The 21,551-nt window shown below is 44.3% G+C and overlaps 2 protein-coding genes across 6 annotated transcripts in view; one reads left to right on the plus strand and one right to left on the minus strand.

Annotated features, from left to right (window-relative positions):
• Positions 1 to 1,102: 1,102 nt before the first annotated feature.
• BHMT2 (betaine--homocysteine S-methyltransferase 2) lies at positions 1,103 to 20,839 on the minus strand. The gene is made up of 8 exons (XM_032277459.1): positions 20,748 to 20,839; positions 12,706 to 12,838; positions 10,592 to 10,683; positions 9,160 to 9,351; positions 6,783 to 6,930; positions 6,361 to 6,543; positions 5,894 to 6,122; positions 1,103 to 1,678 (listed from the first exon to the last, which is right to left on the minus strand). The coding sequence occupies exons 1-8, from the start codon at positions 20,778 to 20,780 to the stop codon at positions 1,597 to 1,599; spliced, it is 1,092 nt and encodes a 363-aa protein (XP_032133350.1). The 5' UTR covers positions 20,781 to 20,839; the 3' UTR covers positions 1,103 to 1,596.
• Positions 20,840 to 20,899: 60 nt separating this feature from the next.
• Positions 20,900 to 21,551, plus strand: part of DMGDH (dimethylglycine dehydrogenase) — a 78,736-nt gene continuing 78,084 nt past the window's right edge. For 4 of the 5 annotated variants that reach the window (XR_004268877.1, XR_004268875.1, XM_032277471.1 and 1 more), the window contains exon 1: positions 20,921 to 21,048. Coding sequence is in view for 3 of the 5 variants with exons in the window: in XM_032277471.1 (XP_032133362.1) it covers positions 20,948 to 21,048 (101 nt within the window). In the remaining 2 variants the exon portion in view is untranslated. Of the gene's footprint in view, positions 21,049 to 21,551 lie in introns of all 5 variants that reach the window. The other variant, XM_032277464.1, reaches the window with a different exon arrangement.

Raw genomic sequence — 21,551 nt, forward strand, 5'->3', positions numbered from 1 at the left:
TTTGAATCCCTGGATGGGGGGTATATGTACATGAGATCATATTTAGAACAAAGCCTGGACATAGTGAGTAATAAATATTTGCTAGTATTATTCCAAAGAATGTTCATGACATTTTTGACATTCAAACACTATAAAAGGTAAATAACTTTTAATTTTATTGCCACAAATTGATAAATTGTTGTAAAAGAGAAACTGGCACAATGAAATAACACAAACATAAGAAAATATTAGACCAAAATAGATTTGAACTTCATCTCCCAGGCTGGAGTACAGTGGGGCAATCTCATCTCACTGCAACCTCTGCCTCCTCAGTTCAAGCAATTTTCCTGCTTCAGCCTCCCAAGTAGCTGGGATTACAGGCACCCACCATCATGCCCACCTAATTTTTGTATTTTTGTAGAGACAGGGTTTCACCATGTTGACCAGGCTGGTCTTGAACTCCTGACCTCAGGTGACCCGCCAGCCTCAGCCTCCCAAAGTGCTGGGGTTACAGGTGTTTGTGAGCCACCTAGCCCAGCCGGACCTTATATCTTTAAGTGAAAATCATCTTTGAAAGTGATCACATTGAGGCCAGCCATGGTGGCTCACGCCTGTAATCTAAGCACTTTGGAGGCCAAGGCGGGTGGATCACCTGAGGTAGGGAGTTCAAGACCAGCCTGACCAACATGGTGAAATCCCGTCTTTAAAAAAAAAAAGAAAGACAGTAATCACATTGGATGGTTATACATTTATTTCAATAATCTTGACATTGCTCAGAACATTCTTTGAATCTTTGGGGATTGCCTTTGGAGTCAGTATATAAATCATTAAAGAAAAGCAGACTCGGCCAGGCACGGTGATTCACACCTGTAACCCCAGCACTTTAGGAGGCCAAGGCAGGTGGATCACAAGGTCAGGAGATCGAGACCATACCAGCCAACATGGTGAAACCCCGTCTGTACTAAAAGACAAAAAAAATTAGCTGGGCATGGTGGTGCACACCTGTAGTCCCAGCTACTCAGGAGGCTGAGGCAGGGGAATCGCTTGAACCTGGGTGGCAGAGGATGCTGTGAGCTGAGATCATGCCACTGCACTACAGCCTAGGTGACAGAGCAAGACTCTGTCTCAAAAAAAAAAAAAAAAAAAAAAAAAAAAAAAAAAAAAAATCCAGAAAAGCAGATTCATTCCTTTAGTTTAGTGTCACTCTATCATCCTCAGGTACCTAGCTTAGTCACTTGAATTATTTGCTAGTTTTGGGTCTCAGTGACTTTGGATTATTTTAAAGTGTCAGATTCACCCTTGAAAACAAGCTTGGCTATTCTTGATGATCTTCAAAGGAATGCACTGTAGCATTATTGGACTGTAAGTTCTTGGAGAACAAGTTGCCTCTCTTGTTCCTCTTTGCATCTCTGGTAATGTCTGTTGTGGTGCTTAACCACAGCAGGAGCTCAATATGCATGCACTTGTGGACTTGAAGGGAAGGGGCTGCAGCACCTCAGAAGCTGGAGACAGCAGGGCATGGTGAGGTCACCCTCACCATGGTGAGGAAGGGTTCCAGGTTGGGCTTGAGGGCAACTTTCTCTGTTCTATTATTTCAGGATTTTCTTTCACCACTCCTTAGTCATCTGGCTTTGACAGCGAAGGACAGAAAGGTCTGCCTGAAGCTGGCAGCAGATTCTCCCAATACTCTCTTCGAGCCCTGTGTTTTAAAACATACGTAATTAATTAATTAAAGGTCTTACTTGTAAGTCCAATATGTCATATGCATATATGTGAATGTGTGTGTATATAAGCACACACACAAAGTCAAAGCTTGGTGGATAATCAGGCTAAAGCAGAACTTTTGTTTCCACATACAGACAGAAAACTCTGTCCATATCCATTAATGCCAGGGACCTTTCTCACATTTCAATAACAATCATTAGGTTTCATACCACCTTTCAGAAAAATTCGATGTGTTTTACTTTTTCTGAGTCAGGGTCTTGTTGCCCAGGCTGGAGTGCAGTGGCGCAATCTTGGTTCACTGCAGCCTAGACCTCCTGGGTTCAAGCAATCCTCCTCCCATAGCCCCCAGGTAGCTGGGACTATCGGCGTGCCAGGATAATTTTTGTATTTTTAGTAGAGACAGGGTCTCCCCACATTGCCCAGGCTAGTCTCAAACTCCTGAGCTCCAGTAGCCCATCTTGGCCTCTCAAGGTGCTGGGATTACAGGCATGAGCCACCATTCCCAGGCCTAAATTTCATATATTTTTATGAATTATATTTATTCTGAAATTTCTAACAGAGTCATTCTAACTCTATTAATATTTTAATGTAATGAGAAGGCTATGAAAACAGTTTTTAATATGAGTCAAAGTATACTTGCCCAAAAAGTAACTAAGAAAATAATACAAATTACTTTGTCAATATTTGTTTCTTCTTGTTAGACAAAGGAAGAAGAATACAGAGGTTCGTGGTCACAGATCTTTGTGATAAATATATTTTTAAATATTTTTTTCCACTTTACTTACAAAACAACAAATAAATCAATATTTTTGGATGATGAGATGTCACAAATCTGGCGTTTATTGTGTAATCATAAATTTCTGTAAATATCAGTAGGTTTGGGAGTCAGGGTACAAAGGGTATCTTCTTGCTTTGGTCTATAGAATAATGTTTTAATTCTAATAGCTAAAGAATGTTAAGGATTTCTAGCAGATGATCATTAAATAAACTATTCACTTATTTAAACTATTTTAATCATCACCAAAGTATGCTTTCCTCACTTTTTAATTATATTTATATTTAGTACTTTTTAAAAAGTATGATACTACACAAACCGTCTTCTCTGGTAAATATCCATATCTCTTAGAAGAAAGGTTTGGCTAAAGGATTCTTGCCTATTTTTACAACCTAAGTAAATTTATATTAGGCAAGTTTTTCCAGTTCAAAAATGAAGACTTTTAAATCCCACTGAAAACTTCAAATCCCACTGAAATAAATAAATAAGCACAAAATGGGTGAAGTATGTGAGAGTACTGAACAAAGAGAAGACAGCAGAGATTGTGACTAGTTCTAGAAGATAGAAGATGGAATTGTATTAACAGATATACATACATATGTATATGTATATACACACATACACACACAATATACTGTATGTCTATATGGAGAGATAGAGGAGAGGGAGTATCAGTGTGTGTGTGAAATACAATCATCCATAGCAGAACAGTAATTTTCTTGGGGCCCCAAGAAAAATGTCTTCAATAATAAAGTGATTTACTGTAACAAACAATATAATTTAGAAATTATAAGACCTCAGGGAAAGTGAAGCACTGTTATTTTTATTTCAACAATGAAAAAGGAAGTTAATCAGAAATCCCTGAAAACCAAAGGCAATACAAAGAAAGTCAGTCCAAGTATGAAGCAAATTGAAATATGGCATGGATTTGGACAATAGATCCATGGGAATGTAAGAGAAGAAAATTATTTGACCTTGATGCTTGGAACAGTCTCCAACAAGTAGCTCAAGTTTTGCAAAACAGGATTACTTCTCTTTCTCTGTGGTCCCATGCATACTTTGTTCTGCAGTGAATGTTTTCCTAAGTGCATTAATTTTGTATTATTTCTGCAACAGAGTATTAGATTGGAAGTTTTCCTGGAAACACCAAGGCATGATGGATTTTAGGTATCAAAGGGAGTTGCAAGACAAGACACTGAGCAGAAGTTTAAAGGAGGCGGCCACGAACCAGCCAGATGGCTCACCTGGCTCTCCCCTGGGAAATCTAGACCACAAGAGAACAATGGGCCAGCTACTTTGCTTGTGAGCAAAAGGGGTGCTGTTAAAATTGGGGTCAGACCACACTCTCAGGGCTTGTCTATAGAAAGGAAGGGTGAAAGGTGTTTTGAGCCTTAGGAAAATGAGAGAGCCAGCCTGAGTTATCTAAAATCTGGCCCAAGAGAATCACCAGGAAGCACGATGGGATCCCCAAATCAGAGTACATCTGGAATGACCTGGTTGAGAAAGCCACTGCCTGAGGCGGAAGTCACAGTCCAAGAAAAATGCCTGTGGCGTGAGAAGTACAGAAAAAAGTTTCCAGTGGAAGCCTCTGAAGACCCATGAGTGTGCCCACAGGGATCTTCCAGGCTCAGAGGATGCCGGCTTCCTATCAGGGTGCCCAGCAAGCAACAACAGCCTCACTCCTTCCTCCATCCTCTCTCCTCTTACTTTGAATCTGAGGAGGCCAGAAGCCAAGATGGGAAAGGAGGGTTGGGGGCATAAGACTGAGAAAGAGAGAAGCAGCACGCTGGCCTCTCCTGGTTTCCTGCCTGTGGAAGGCTGTTGCTGGACAAAGGGAGACGCTTCATGTTTAAAACATGCTCTGAGTTTTGATGTGACATATTTTTTGTTTATATTTTATGTATTTTTTGTTTTTACGGTTTTTCATTTGTTTGTTTTGTTTTGAGACGGAGTTTTGCTCTATCTCCCAGGCTGGAGTGAAGTGGCGCAATCTTGGCTCACTGCAACCTCTTCCCTCTGGATTCAAGCAATTCTCCTGCCTCAGCCTCCTGAGTAGCTGGGATTATAGGCTCCTGCCACCACGCCAGGCTAATCTTAGTATTTTTAGTAGAGACGAAATTTTGCCATATTAGCTAGGCTACTCTCGAACCCCTGACCTTAGGTCATCCACCCACCAAAGTGCTGGAATTACAGATGTGAGCCACTGTGCCTGGTCCTAAACATTTTTGATTACTGAACTGAGACTATCTCTGAAGAAAAGTAATCATGGAACTTTCCATTGCCTAAGAGCACCCAGAGAAGTTCTAGATTGTGTCAGTATTTTCAAATAGGAACAAAGGAAGGAATTCACCCATTGAGTAGGTTTAAAGGGATAGAGAGAGACAAAAATAAATGTGAGCTCTAATTATGTTTCATGAGTCCTGCTTGTTTAATGTAACAATTATAAAAATATTGTAAATGTTATCCACTGACTTTATATTTTTAGGATCAACCTACAGAGAAAGCTTGAAAGACAATTATAACTACAGAATATAATAAAATAGTTATAAACATTGATGATAGTATAGTCAAACTTAAAGATGCCAAGGGGTGGATGAGAGAGGATAGGTGGAAAGAAGCAGAAGGGAATCCATTCTTACTTTACAGAGACTGGAGTCAAGAGATTCCTGCCGTATACTGATAAACTAAGAAACAGGTGGTTGAATACATCATTTTAACCTAAAAAGACAACCAAAAGAAGAAATAAAAGTGTAACAAATCAAAATTGGGAAAAGGAGAATGGGGTAAAGGGGAAGACTATGTGATTTCAATCCCTCAGCATTCATAAAGGGTTAAAATAATTACCACTTCAAACTGAGGACAAAAGAAATCTTAAAGCACAAATGATGAACAGGTTTCCTCTGTGCCGTGGTCTGATCGTCTGTGTCCCCCACAAGGCATAAGTTGAAACCTAGTCACCAATGTGGTGATTAGGAGGTAGAGTCATTTTCTAATGGACAAGTGCCCTTAGAAAACAGCCCCCAGGGAGCTGCCGTGCCCCATCTACCAAGTGAGGACACAGCAAGAAGGCATCGTCCATAAGGAATGCCTGCTTCCTTATTGATAGCCTTCACCATCTATAAAGGCTTCACCAGACACTGAATCTGCTGGCATCTTGATCTTGGACTTTGCAGCCTCCAGAACTGAGACAGAAATTTCTGTTGTGTATAAGCCACCAAGTTTATGGTATTATTCTAATAACCCAATGGACTAAAGCCGATTTTGGGTATGGGACTGGTGTCAAGAGGGGAATGATTTTTACTTTTCACTTTATATGTTTCTATACATTTTGCCATGTGCATGCATAACATGTACAACAATAAATAAAATGAGATTAAAGGAAAATAATAAGAACGTTAATTTAAAAATTCTTACCTTGCTCTAACCCAGGGTTTGGTATGCATGTCCAAACCACTTCCCCAGCTGCCATGTTTTTCTGAAGCCAGTGGCAAAAAGCCCCTTTCTGGGGCCAGCTCCTCTGCAATTGCCCTGATGTGGTAGGGCTCAAATCCGCAGCAGCCACCAATGTACCTGACCCCCAGGTTGTAGGCCTCTCTGGCATATTTTTGAATATCCCATCTGGTGGCAACTCTGGGTTCCAGTCCTGTATCACAATAGTTACAGCATTTCTGTTACTGTTCTCATTTTCGAAAAATGGATGCTGTAATGAATGAGTAGTTTTTCCAATTAAAAAAACTGTAAATTTTAGATGATGCATTCTTCCAATAGCTCATTTTCAGTTATGCAGTCTTATTGTACAACTGGGCCATAGTTTATTACAGCCCTTTGGATTTTGTCACAAAGAAATACCTCCACTATGAGAGGACCTCTACTTAGCTTACCAAAGGGATATTCTGGGAGATCCACAAACCCCTCTTTGCCGCAGTCGGGTGTGTGGAACCCCAGGGGTTGCACCATGAGGTACGCTTTCAGCCCTGCCCGTTCAAGACCCTCCTTCATGAGCTTCATCGTCTTCAAGCTGGTCTCGGGTCCAAAGCGGCAGTTCACGCCAACGATGGAAGCCCCTATGCAAAGAAATAACACTTACATTTTATTACTTATTTGTTTCTTCTTTTTTTTTTTTCTTTAACAGTTGGAAGGTACCTTAAAGATTAGCTATCCCCCTCCCCCTCCCACAATTTACAGATAAGGAAACTGATTGCCGTTAATTCTTTTATTTTCCAAACTGCTCTCACAATATCAGACTTTGTTAAATTTCATAAACAGCAGCTGAGCTGTGTATCCCTGCATGGGTCCAAATTACCTGCCTTCACCAGCCTCACAGCACATTCTCCAGGGGTTACGTCATGCATGCCTCCCTCTGGGCCTATGCACATGGTAACCGCCACCGGTCTATGCGATTCTTTTAAGACTTCCACAGCCCACACAGCTTCTTCAACATGCTCAAAATACTAAGATAAATGTCATTTTTTCTATTGGTCCAGACATAAAGCAGATTTTGAATGGTAAAGGTAAATACAGCAAAACAGTTATACAAATTACCAAATAGAATATAAACATACATTTGATAAAACTTGCTAAGAAATGTGTGTCTATCAGACTGAATAAATAATATTTTCCTGAGTAAATATTTTCATTCCTATGACAATAAGATACAGTTTTTTTGTTTTTTTGTTTTTTTTTTTTGAGACAGAGTTTCGCTCTTGTTACCCAGGTTGGAGTGCAATGGCGCGATCTGGGCTCATCACAACCTCCGCCCCCTGGGTTCAGGCAATTCTCCTGCCTCAGCCTCCTGAGTAGCTGGGATTACAGGCATGTGCCACCATGCCCAGCTAATGTTTTTGTATTTTTAGTAGAGACGGGGTTTCACCATGTTGACCAGGATGGTCTCGATCTCTTGACCTCGTGATCCACCTGCCTCGGCCTCCCAAAGTGCTGGGATTACAGGCTTGAGCCACCGCGCCGGCCTAAGATACAGTTTTTTAGTCAGGGATCATTGATTCAGTCAGATGATGACTATTAGTAAAAAAGAAAAAAACACACCCAGAGGTTTTCAAAGTAATCGAGTATTTAAAATCATAATTTTGAAGGAAGAAAAGTTTTGCTAATAAATTTCAGATTCATCTCTTATAAAACTGGGGTAATCTCTGAAACAATGGGTAGTTTATCATGCGTTATACTTCAAAGAGCTTTTATATTCACTTCTAGTTAGATATTCATAAGCGCTCCATAAAGTAGGAAGGGAAATATTTCCCCAGATGAGAAGATTGAGGAGCCTCATGGGAGAGATAGCTACTGTTTTTTTCTTCAGACAGGACACCTTGTCTGGTAAACCCACATCATCTTATGGGGTGCTTCCAGGAACCCCCTTCAGTGCCACAGCTGAAAAGCTGACCTTAAGGCAACTAAAGAAAAGCCAGAAATCTTCCCGTTTCTTCCCTCTTGAGTTAGAAACAAATTCTGCAGAAGCAGTGTGAGAAATGACAGAGATCATCAAAAGATGAGTTCTTAAACAGAGTGGTGTCATCATCCATCTGGACAGCACAGACGGCAGAGTTTGTGCTTATCCTGCAGATGACTCTTCCTAGTGGGGTTGGCCAGGCGTGGGCAGGTGGATAAGGCAGGGTTTTCAGTAGAGTCCAGTGGGGTGACTAGGAGGAATAATGGTGGGGCTATTTTCTCTCTCTCTCTCTCTTTTTTTTTTCATTTGAGATGGAGTCTTGCTCTGTTGCCAGGCTGGAGCGCAGTGGCGTGAAAACTTGGCTCACTGCAACATTCGCCTCCCAGGTTCAAGCCATTCTCCTGCCTCAGCCTCCTGAGTAGCTGGGACTACAGGCACCCACCACCATGCCCAGCTAATTTTTGTATTTTCAGTAGAGATGAGGTTTCACCATGTTGGCTAGGCTGGTCTCAAATTGCTGACCTCATGCAATCTGCCTGCCTTGGCCTCCCAAAGTGCTGGGATTACAGATGTGAGCCACCATGCCTGACCAGGGGCTATTGTTTGGAGTAAAAATGTGGGTGGAGGACTTGACCCTAGGCAGTAGCAGTTATGTCGGGAAATGAGGAATGAGGGCTTTCCTTTTGGAAGTGGAGGGAAGAGAACGCTCTGGGCCTTCATGTCCAATCAATGACCAATTCTTACTGATTCTATCTTCAAATTGTAACTCATGTGTCATAGCTTGAGTGAAGGCAGAGAGGTAAGAAGAGCAAGACATGGATGGAGGAGGCTATGGAAACTATTGGGTGCTGAGCATTATTGGTGGGACCTGGATGAGCCTGGACAGCCACGACCTTCATCTCTCTCAGTCCCCAGCACACACATGCAGTGCCCTCCTGCCTGGCTTCTCCCTCAAGCGAGGGTGCTCCCTGAGGCACTGTCCCCTACGCTTCCCTCTAGGTTACAGAGTCCCCCGAGTCAGCTTCTGCAGCTACCCTGACCTTAGAAGATCAAAGGCTACGGTCAGGCCTCTCTTGGGTCTGTCCTTTGGCTCCAAATGAACACAGCATACAAATGAGGGAATGTTGGCCTTGACTACCATGCATTTAAATGATCCTTTGATCATTCATATGGAAGAAATGAGGACATAAGGCAGTCCAATACCCTAAAGAAATGTGAAGACAATGCAGTTTTGCTTGTCAAAATAGGTTTAATCCTTTTCCTCTAATACTAGGCTTACCTCTGCAATCAAGAAGTCCACATTTTTCTGCACAAAAACCTCTAGCTGTAGTCGAAAAAGTTTTTTAATTCTAGCTTCATCCTTGTGGTATTTGTATACCGATGTCTGGCAGATCCCGCCTGCTACCAAAGCATCACCTTTGCCAGCCACTTCCCTGGCGAGGTCACAGGCAGCAGCATTTACATCTTCCCACTGAGGTTAGACAGCAAGAGTTCAGATGACAAGGCTAGCAGTTTGAAGGTAAAATATAAGCGATAACCAAAGGAACAATAAACAAGTAAGATGAGTATAGGCCAGTTGTTTCAATGCAAATGAAGAAGACCAGCAGCGTTGGGTACAGTATCTTCTGTTACCATAACCTTTTATTTCCATTATCGTACTTACCACACTGGATTTTAATAACTATTTGTTTGCCTCCCATGCTTGACCTTGAGCCTCCAGATGAGGTCTACACCTTTGTCTCATCTTTGACTCTAACACAGAGAATGGACTGTAACAGATACTCAGTACATGTTGGTTGGCTGAATGTATTAATGGGCATTACCATTTATATGTATTAACATTTTATATTCAGAGTATTTCACAATACTTCCATGTCCTTGATCTTACTTACTGTTCTCAACAGGTCTATGGACTTAAGCACTACTGTTATCTCCATTTTGCAGAGAGAAACCAATGCTCAATGCAGGTAGGTGTCTTACATAAAGCCACACAGCCCATAGGTGGCAATGCTGAATATCAAACCAAATTTTTCTCATTTCTATGTCAGTGTTGTGTTTTTTAGCACCTCCCTGTCTCCAGAAGAGAAAAATGTGAAATGAGAAAGTGAAAAGAGCATCTATGAAATGCTTTCTCCCTAAAAAATAGCAGGAAGATGGCCATGCCCTTCCAACGGTTTATTTTACTGCTAGTCCTGACCTCTCCTCTACCTAAATGGGGAGAGAAAGCTAATTTATTTAGTATATATTATTATTATTTTTTTTGGAAATGGAGTTTCGCTCTATCATCACCCAGGCTGGAGCGCAGTGGTGTAATCTCAGCTCACTGCAACGTCCACCTCCCAGGTTCAAGTCATTCTCATGCCTCAGCCTCCTGAGTACCTGGGATTACAGGTGCCAGCCACCACACCTGGCTAATTTTTGCATTTTTAGTAAAGACAGGGTTTCACTATGTTGTGCAGGCTGATCTGGAACTCCTTGGCCCAAGTGATCCGCCCACCTCGGCTTCCCAAAGTGCTGGGATTACAGGTGTAAGCCACCGTGCCTGGCTTATTTACTACATATCTCTATGTGACAACTAAAACATAGATATTTATATGGACTTTGTGATAAAGTATAGTAACACATGAATTCTATAGCTTCCCATGAAGAGGTTTTTTTTTTTTTTTTTTAATAGATGACTCCCTCCTCTGCACCCAACCATTGCCGTTTACCTTGCTTTCCATATTGTCCTCACTGGCAGAAAAGGTGAAAGTCTGCATGACATTTGATCCTGCTCTCAAGAATTCCATGTGAAGTTGACGAACTACAAAGTAGTTGGGTTTTCAACATTGAAATAAATAAATAAAAAAGAAATATTACAGAAGCTATCATTTTTAAAAGCAGCAGTAGCTCACTGACTCCCATCTCTTTCAATCATACCTCAGTTCAAACCTAGTTGTGATAAAAAGTTATAGACTAAGGTCAGTAGAATGCATGGGCAGGACGTACTGTTTAGAGTAGCCTTGTATTGTTTTGCTGATGGGCCTCAATGACTTGGTGTCATCACCTGCAGAGATTAAGGCCTGATTGGCCACTTGTCTCTTGGTCTCTTGGTTTAGAGAGGTTTATTCTACACCTGAGTTGTGAAGGACATAGCTGGTCTACTATAGTCAGCATTGGCAGCCCTCAAAGTAGAATGAGGAGCTTCTCACAGAAAGCAAAATGTATGTGGGAGGCACCGGCATCAAATCGAGTCAGCAGCAAGCAGCTGGGGACATCAGAAAGCAGTCTGGAAGCTTTCCCTGGCTATCAGAAAGTCACCCCTTCCTCTCCTTCACCACCGTCGCCCCTCCTCCTGTATCCTTACTCTTACTATCCCAGCACTTTCTTCCCAGTTTAGCAAAATGATCTTCTAACATTAATAACAAGTTCTTCTCGGGCCAGATGAAAACATCCTGTTAAGCACCAAAGGGACAAAACTTGGTCCCGCTCTACCACCGAACTCAAGGTGTCCGATGCAACAATCATAATGGCCATCGTACTGACGATACGCAGGGCACTTCACATGGGTTAACTCGTGAGTCCTCACACCTAGCCCATATTGTGCCCTCATGAAACGGATGAAGATATGGATCCTTGGGGAGGTCGAGTGACTTGTCCAAGGTCACACAGCTGGTCAGTGGAAGAACAAAGATAGGACCCTAGGTTTATCTAATACGCTGTGCAAGTATACATAAAGTCAGAGCGAATCAAAAGTTCTAGTCTCAGCTAGTGTTCTGTTTCACTCATTTCATTCTTTGGCTTTATTTTCCCACTTTAATTTAGGGGAACAAACACAAAGAAAGAGTCAGAAGAGAATTCAAGTTCTAATTTCAGGTAGCTAATCCTCATCAGAGTTACTACCTCTAGCTCTTTTTTTTTTCCAAGCCAGGAGGATGATATAAAGCTCTGTTGATTTTCTTGCCCTCCCATCCCCAGAACCTGGCTGTCCGTGCTCTGTTACACTGTGACTATCTTTAATCACCCTCACTGTAGACACTGTCACACTTCAGCCGCACACTGTCAGCGTGAATCGGAAGCAGGAACAATTTTATTGTTGTAAGGAAACTCTGAATATCTACAAGACAAGTATTCATGGAACAAATATTAAGATGTATATTTTATTTTATTTTTATTTTTATTTTTGAGGAGGAGTCTCACTCTGTTGCTCAGGCTGAAGTGCAGTGGTGTGACTTGGTTCACTACAACCTCCGCCTCCTGGGTTCAAGTGATCCTCCTGCCTCAGCCTCCTGAATAGCTGGGACTACAGGTGCCTGCCACCACACCCAGCTAATTTTTGTATTTTTAGTAGTTACGGAGTTTCACCATGTTGGTCAGGCCGGTCTCGAACTCCTGAGCTTGTGATCCACCTGCCTCAGCCTCCCAAAGTGCTGGGATTATAGGCGTGAGCCACCATGCCCAGCCAAGATGTATATTTTAGCACTGCCTATACATTAAGATGTAAATGTATGTGTGTAAGAGTGTGTGTGTGTGTGCATGAGGGTGTGTGGGTGTGTATGTGTGTTTGCGGTATGTGTGGGTGTGGGGGTGGGAGTGTGTGTGTGGGTGTGTGGATGTGTGGGTGTATGATGTGTGTAGGTGTGTGTATGAGAGAGAGAGAAAGGAAGAGAAAGGCCATTTTCTTCCGTATAGTTCAGCCTGCATGCTGCTATTGTCTCCTTATCTTGGCAATTTTAGCAAGCAAAACAGCCCTTTGAAACAGTTGTTATTTTTTTCTCGATCTTCCCTCCAACAGATTTAAATAAAATGCCACTCAGGTAGACACTCTTGGGATGTGGGCACCAACCTGCATCTGGATGTTCTATCACTGCCTCTGGAGTCCAGAAGCCAGCCTTCACGTAGCCTCTCTTCTCCAGAGTAATGAGAAAGCTGCCATCTCCAATCACAACTTCCCCACTCTCGAGGCGTTCCAAAATCCCCTGAAGAAGAGAAAAAAGCACCTAAGCTCCACTCTACTTTCTTTTTTCTAAAAGCAATTTCTAATTTTAGGTGAGGTGATATTATGTTCTTAGAGCTGTAGTTTTGTTAAAAACATGTGCTCTAATAATATTTCAGAAAGACTGAGCATACTATATTTCTTGGCCAATCCAGGTACCTATTTTGTACAGTGAAAGGGCTGAGACTATTTATTCTTAAATAACATTTAATCTGAGTCCAATTGTGGTGCCGATTCCATGATAGTTATTCTGGCTTCTCAACATGTTTGTGGCAACACTGCTAGTTGTCTAACTAGTGTGTATTCTCTCCCTTTTTCTTGTGTCAGGGGACAATGCCTCCAACTTTCAAAAAATTCCCAGGCTCCCTTGCCACTGGGAGCAGCCCTGTGACACAGGGATGGCCAGGGAGACACATATGGAAGCTGGTGGAGGATTTCCGGAAAAGTTTTGCTTTCCTGTCATGGGTACCCACTCCCTTCCTTCTTGCCCATTTTCCTCCTTCCTGACTGGAATGTCCACAAAAAGCCTGGGAGTCCAGCAGTCATCTGACGGCCATATGAAACAGATTTCCTTTTTTTTTTTTTTTTTTTTAGACGGAGTTTCGCTCTTGTTACCCAGGCTGGAGTGCAATGGCGAGATCTCGGCTCACCGCAACCTCCGCCTCCTGGGTTCAGGCAATTCTCCTGCCTCAGCCTCCTGAGTAGCTGGGATTACAGGTACGCACCACCATGCCCAGCTAATGTTTTGTAGTTTTAGTAGAGACGGGGTTTCACCATGTCGACCAGGATGGCCTCGATCTCTTGACCTCGTGATCCACCCGCCTCGGCCTCCCACAGTGCTGGGATTACAGGCGTGAGCCACCGCGCCCGGCCTGAAACAGATTTCTTAAGTCATCCTTGGGTGTCTGCAGCAGCCATGGGCTGGCACCCCTGGACCTCTTGTTAGGTGAGAAAAAGAAACCTTTTATTTGTGTCAGCCACCGAACAGAACTGTCATGGACACAATGCTTCATAATCATGCAATGTGTTCACACTCGTATTATCTTTTGGAACTCCCAGCAACTCTGCAAGTGAGGCAGGAGAGACGGTTTTTATTCTCAGGTATAAATGAGGAAACTGAGGCTCAGAATGATTGACTTGCCCAAGATCACAAAGCTAAGTAAAAAATCAGACTAGCTTCTAAATTCCTACTCTCTTTTCCTTCTATTTTACCATCTTTCTATTTAGCCCACTCATAACTTATTTAAAAGGTTCCATTCAGAGCAGTTAGCCATGGGGTGCAGTTTCCTTTTGAAACAGGAGGGGGCCAGGGAAGGGTGGGGTTGCTGGCAAGGGTTTCACCTTGGGCTTGTGCCCACAGACCTAGGTGAGGACAGGCACTCCTGTTTTTGCACCCAATGCTGCATTTTCCAAGACCACCCTGGCCCACCGTCCTGTGCCTATAAAAACCTCAAGAACCTAGCAAACACAAACACAAGTGGCTGGAAGTCGAGAGGAACACACAAAGGCAGAAGAACACACAGATAGACTCCAGCAGGCCATAGACGGCAGAGACAGAATGACACATACGTGGAATTCGGCCAGGGAGTGGTCAGAGGACAATCTGGCTGCTGAGCCACCCGACTCCAGGGGAAGACCACCTTCCCACTCCATCCCCCTCTGGCTCCCCATCCATCTGCTCTACCTGCTGAGAGCTACATCCAGCACTCAATAAAATCTTGCATTCATTCTCCAAGCTCACCTGTGATCCATTTTTTCCAGTACACTGGCAAGAACCCTGGGATAGAGAAAGCCCTCTGTCCTTTCGATAAGGCAGAGGGTCTAACTGAGCTGATCAACACAAGCTGCCAGTGAACAGCTAGGCTGAAAGAGCACACCGGAACACATGCCCACTGGGGCTTTGGGAGCTGGAAACACTCACCCCTAGATGCTGCCCATCTGCATGCTCCCCACTAGGGGTTTAAGCTGCAGGGCACTGAAGAAGTGAGCCACACCCCATCACATACCCTGCAAGGGGGATAAGGAAACTTTTCCCATCTCACTGTGTCTAAACCACATCTCCCCCAGGTGCCCTTGGGGTCATCTCCTCACTGCCTTCAGGGCTTTGGTCAAACGTCATCTTTTCAAAGATGCCCTCCCTGACTGCTGCAAACCACCCACCCTTCCAGCCCCACACAGCAGTCCTTATCCCTCTTTTCTGGGCTGCATTAACAGAAGATGCAACCTTTTTTTGATAACAGGCCAGTTCATTTCAGGCCTGCTCAGAGCTGGACACAAAGAAATGAATGGATCAGCGAGAAAAGACTCAGATGCCCCTTCTAACTAGTGTCATCTGTTCTGTGAAATCAATATAACCCCCTCAGTTCCTGAATCCAAGGGAGACATCAAGCAGGGTACAGAGGCAGCTTACTGGGCTGCGTGTTGGGGGTAGGGTGAAGCTAAGCTGTGTACAAAAGAGGCCCCCACAAACAGTGGCTTTCCTCTTACAGATGAAAAGGAAACTACTTTTATTTAAAGTCACTGTTTGTGGGGGGCCTCTTTTTTACAGAGTGTGCACCAAAGTGCACAGTCTTTTCTTCTTATCACTTTGCCATTCCCTATGGCAGGGGTCAGCACATGACAGCCCACAGACCAAACCTGGCACATCACCTGTTTTTGTAAAAACAGTCTTCTTTTGTAAAAACCCTGCCCATTGATTTATATATTCTCTAATGGCCACTTTTCCACTTTAGCAGAGTGGAGTATACTAGCAGAGTTGAGTAGTTACCACTGAGACTGTATAGCCCCCAAGGCCGAAAATATTTACTGGCCCTTTACAGAAAGCGTTTGCCAACTCAGCCCTAGGGTACTGCCCTCTTCAGCATGGGGAGGAAACTGGATCAGAGTCACATTCATACTCTGTCTCAAACGACGAGGAAACAAAATATGGCAGACCTAGAAGTGGCTCATCTCATTGACATTTACATTTTCTGCATGAGAGTTTAGCCACATGGCTCTGCCTTGCTGCAAGGGAAGTGAATGCCCATGTGTCCGGCTCCAACTCTAATCCTACAGAAGGAGGGGGAGAGGTTTTGGAGAGAAACTGCTTCTGTTCTAGTGTCTGGCATCTGCTATTTCTCCTTTGCTTACTTCACACACAAAGTGACCAACCCGAGGTGTCAGGAGCAAGCTTCCTAGGACACCAAGGAACAAAGAGACACCGACCATATTTTGGCCACGTTGCTTGATACACTATTTTCTCCAGTCATTTTCCAGGAGGCCGGAAGGCCATGAAGGCAACAAAGAGTAAGAGGTAAGCTAATTTAATCTTGGTTACAGGAGTCTTTGTCCTTACCTGGGTCATTCCTGGATCTAATAAAAGCAAGCAGAAATTAAAGCAGACATGTGAGGATCTTCCCACAGAGCCTCCCAGGACAGTCCTGTTAACAGTATAGAATCAAACACGGGAGGCCAAATAGGGCTTGAATGATTTCTCAATCTCCATAGAATGGCATGACTAGGGAGGGGGTTATTCTGAATTTATCCCCTATGTCCAGTTCAGCTGCAGAAGTACAAACTACTCTGGCTAAGCAGAAAGGAGTTTCATATTGAGAAATGGGTACATAAAACTTTGCATTGGGCTTCCAGGAATGACCCCTAGAAAAACATGACTGAATTGGCCAGCTGGGGCTGCACGTTTTGCCACAACTAAGAGAAGCCACTATTAAACTGCTGGCTTGGGGAATATAGCACACAGCTGCCATACAGGGAGAAGGAGGCTGCCGTGGCAACCTCAGCTGCCCCTCGCAAGACACTAGAATGCTGTACTACGGCCATACTTGCTATGTTTCCACCTTCCCAGACTCACGCTGGTGCATCTGACTGGGGAACCTAGTTCTTTATCAAGATCCTAGCTGCAAAGGAGTCTGGCAATGTGGTTAGTTTTCTTTCCTCTGCAGTGCAAGAAGGTCCATTAGAAGGGATTTAACTAGAGGCTAAAGACCAGGTCACCATAGCCACAGCATCTTCTTTTTACTGTGCTCTTGGAGGGCAGGCAACTGGACCCCAGCTGTGTGAACTCTGTTAAACATAAACACTGTTTTGGCAGAGAGAGCTCTTGACTCTGGTTATTTTTCCGCATTTTTATATCTAAAGCTGAATTTTAGCTGAATGCAGAGGTGGTGTTAATATTTACTATGATGCTCATCTCTTTCTTTCTCCTTCCTCCGTAAAAATGCAATTCACTCTTTTCGGTTTGTACTTTTGAAATATAAAAAAGGCCTTAAAATTTGAACATTTATTGAGACCTTGGGCAAGTGGGATAAACATCAGAACAAGACAAGGTCTCTGCCCTCCACAAGTTCAAAGTCTGGTTACTTTGGGGAAGGCCAATAGATCAACAAACAATCACAGCAGAATGTGACAAATAAATGCTACACAAGAATACAGAAGAGAAAGTCAGAGGTACAGTTACTGTGTACAAACTCTTTTCCTGAAAATCGAATACACTTCATTAGGTTCACCATGTTAAGAATCAAATTTAGGCCAGGTGCGGTGGCTCACGCCTGTAATCCCAGCACTTTGGGAAGCTGTAGCAGGTGGATCACTTGAGGTCAGGAGTTTGAGGCCAGCCGGACCAACTTGGCAAAACTCTGTCTCTACTAAAAATACAAAAATTAGCCGGGCATGGTGGCAGGTACCTGCAGTCCCAGCTACTTGCAAGCCTGAGGCAGGAGAATAGCTTGAACCTGGAAGTCAGAGGTAGCAGTGAGCTGAGATCATGCTGCTGCACTCCAGCCCAACTCTGTCTCAAAAAAAACCAAAAAACAAAAAAACAAAACGAATAAAATTTAATCAAACAAATGTTGAGAGCAAACGCTGGCACAGAATTTGGCTGTTGTAGGTTAGTCTCTCACCTCCCACATCCAATCTGCCACAGAGTTATGCCAAGTGTATTACACATTTCGCAAATACCCCACCAGCCTCACTGCACCGGATTATTGAAATGGTCTCCAGTTCTCTCCAGCCCTATTCTGAACTGTCTTCCATTGCTACCAGAGCACAGGCTCGCTGACCCAGTCTCACCTGTAATTACACCCCCTTTGTGTCCTGCTTAGCTTCACAGATCCTGCATTCATGCATCCCCCTATACAGCAGTATCTGGTTACTTACCTGTCACCTCAGCTTGACTGTAAGAGGCTTGGGGACAGCTGACATATCCTATTGCTCTATATCCCTACCACCTCATATAACAACTAAAATGAGTAGACACTTAAGAAACTATGCCAAGAATAAGCAAACAAACGGGACTGTTTTGAAAACGTCAGATGTGTTGCATATGCTAGAATTTTTGTCTTGAAGTAGAAAAAATGTTACTCTGTAGCAGACAATTAGGTGGGTTTTAAGAAAATTATAGTATGTATTTTGACTGTATCTTCATGATACCAAGTAAAGGTAAGACATTTTCATTTGTTATCCGGATATTTGTCCACCATTTTAAATTTGCCATTTTTCTACGTCGCCATTAGCAAAATAACTAAGTTATCAAGATTTGAATTCAGAGCATCTTTTAGCCCTTCCTTCGCTGCTATTCTAACTTCCTCAATTTATTACTATACCAGTATGATCCCTTCTTTAGATTTTTTTTAACTTTTAAGTTCAGGGGTACATGTGCAGGATGTGCAGGTTTGCTACATAGATAACCATGCATCATGGGGGTTTGTTATACAGGTTATTTCCTCACCCAGGTATTAAGCCTAGTATCCATTTGTTATTTTTCCTGATCCTCTCCCTCCTTCCACCCTCCACCCTCCGATAGGCCCCAGTGTGTGTTGTTCCCCACCATTATACCAGTATGATCTAAAGTCAGCTCTGTAATTATAGAGACAGGAACATGTAAAATAAAGAACACCGTAAATTAATGTTGCAGTACATTCATATTCTCATTCCATCCAACCCTTTGGTTTGGCAGTAAACCTGCCTTGGATCTGACAGTGAGTTCTAGGGTGCATTTATGCCCCTTTTGCAGATACTACTAACTAAGACCCCTGGATCTAAGATCCCTGGCTTCAAGGCACCTCTCTTCATACTCAGGGATCAACTTCGCTGTGTGGTAGGAGGTGACCAGAGAAACCCAATCTGTCTAAAATATCTCCCCTTCTTCCTAGAATTGCCAGCAGAACTGCTTTTTTGGATTAAAGATCTAATTGGAGGTCTTGTCTGTAGCAATTAAACGAATTCTTAATATACCTGTTGGCGGGGCACAGTGGCTCATGCCTGTAATCCCAGCACTTTGGGAGGCCGAGGTAGGTGGATCACCTGAGGTCAGGGGTTCGAGACCAGCCTGGCCAACATGGTGAAACCCCATCTCTACTAAAAATACAAAAATTAGCTGAGCGTGGTGGCAGGTACCTATAATCCCAGCTACTCGGGAGGCTGAGGCAGGAGAATCGGTTGAACCCCGAGGCGGAGGTTGCAGTGAGCCGAGATGGTACCACTGCACTCCAGCCTGGGGGACAAGAATGAGACTTCATCTCATTAAAAAAAAAAATGTACCTGTTAGCTGAGGAGAGACTTGAGATTAGTTCCTTCCCATTAACACCTTAACTCCCCAGGTACACAGTCACATGGATTAGTGTGTGATAATCTTGGTGTTGTAACAGCACAGGCCCCAAAGAAATTGAACAAAAACAGCATTTTAAAAACCTTTAAAAACATGAACTGTAAAGATGAACACAGCATTAGAGAAAGTTGAGAGAAAGAAGTCAGCACAATGTTCTTTATTTTTTATAAACTGTATTTCTTTCAATGCTCACATTTTACTTTTATAATCTGAAAAAATATCCTAAAACATGCCTTTTAAACCAATATTCCACATCTTGTGTAACTATTACCATTATTGTGTACTTCCTTACAGTGTGTATAGAAATGTTTGTATACAGTTGGGATCTGTTTGTGATATATTTCCTTTTGCAACTTAACATTGCCAAGGCACTTTGCCAGTTCTCATAGTTATTTAATTGGCTGCTAATAACTCAAGTTGATGAACCTTAATTTATTTAGAATCCCCTATTGTAGAATGTAATGGTCGTTCCTAACTTTTCAGTATAAATAACTCGGTGGTGTACATTTCCACACATATACTGTCCCTCCTCTCCTCCTGCCATTCTGAATACAGGGCCGGCGGAGGTGGGGGTTGCTTTGAAGGGTCCTGGGGATGTTCTTCGTCCAAGCTCATGTCATTCCTAATTTTGCTTAATCACCCCTTCCTCCCACCCCCACACATACCCGACGTAGAAATGGCTGGGCAAAAAGCCAACATCTGGTGACCGGACCAGGAGCTGGGGACCGGGTGGGAACAGGTGGAGGGGTCCTAGCGAATCCCCCCTGCCCTCCGCCCTGCGCCGCAGTTCTCGGGGCTTCCTTGCCCAGGACTGGTTTCAGGCCAGCCGGCGACTCGCAAGGCCAGGCTGCTTGGCCAGGCTGCTGACAGTCCGAAAAGTTCTGGGGCCCATTAGCTCAAGGAGCTGCGGGTGTGGGTCGGTTGAGGGCAGAAAATGTGCTCGCGGCCTGAGTCCAGACTTCGGATCCCCGCTCCCCCCGGGGCTGGATCCGCGACCCTGCGCTGGTCGCCGGACTCGCCGAGCCTCAGTTTCCTCACCTGTGAAATGGGGATAATTGTGAAGCTGAGGAGACAACTTGAGCAAAGCACTCTGTGCAGCGCCGGGCACCGAGTAAGGGCTCCCTAAACGCTAACCAACCCGCGGCTGAGGAAAATCGAGGCTCGGGGCCATCCCGTCCAAGTGTTTTGCCGAGGCCCCCGGGCTTGGCTAGGGGTCCACGCGGGGTGTGAAGGGAGTCGCTCGCAGCCCAGCAGCCAGGGGCTCCGCAAGGATCGAGGGGAGGACACTCACCTTCTTGGCCCCCGGGCGTCCGGCAGGTGCCATGGTGCGGCGGCTCTGCTGGCGCTGGGTCCCCGGGCTCGCGGCCGTCCAGGAGCCCGCCCCCGCCCCCCGCCCCGGGGAGGGTCCGGCCGCCGCCCTGCCGGCCCAGCCGCCTCAGGCTGCCCGCTGGCCTCGGAGCAGGCGCCCGCGCCCTCGGCCTCGGCCTAGTCATGCTCCTCCCGGGCGCGCAGCGGCTGCGGGGCATCCTGCTGCGGAGCTGCGGGTCGCTGGGCTCCCCCGGGCGCCCGCGCTCGATCTGCGGCCGGGAAGGGTGAGTGGGGCCCCCGCCTGGGCAGAGGCGGCGGGGCGGCTGCGGGGTGGGAGCCAGAGGCTGAGGCAGGCTCTGGGGTTAGGAGCGCTCCAGCCTCCAAGAAATGGACCTTCAGATACCCTCTCGAATTGTCAATTAATTATAAAGTGAAACAATATCCAAAGGTTCCCCGTGTAAAGTCTCTCCTGCCCCAATCCCTTCGCCCGGTCAATTGTTAATAGTGTCTTCTGAATCTAACCGTCTGAGCATAGACAAACACAGGTCAGTATAGGTTCTTCTTTGGCTTATTGACATCTTGCTTTTCACAATTATCAACGTACCTTGGAGATTGTTCCATATCAGCACATACTGACTTGCCTTGTTCCTTTTAGTGGCTGCGTAGTTTTCCATCCTGTCAATATTCTGCACTATAGCTCAATAGTCTATTCGTTAACATTTAAATGGTTTTTGGTTGTTTATTACTGCAAATAACCTGCATATGCATCTGTCTTTGAGTACCTATC

Source organism: Sapajus apella, unplaced genomic scaffold (genome assembly GCF_009761245.1).
Source record: "Sapajus apella isolate SASKATOON/1434 unplaced genomic scaffold, GSC_monkey_1.0 scaffold1, whole genome shotgun sequence".
NCBI classification, from domain to species: domain Eukaryota; kingdom Metazoa; phylum Chordata; class Mammalia; order Primates; family Cebidae; genus Sapajus; species Sapajus apella.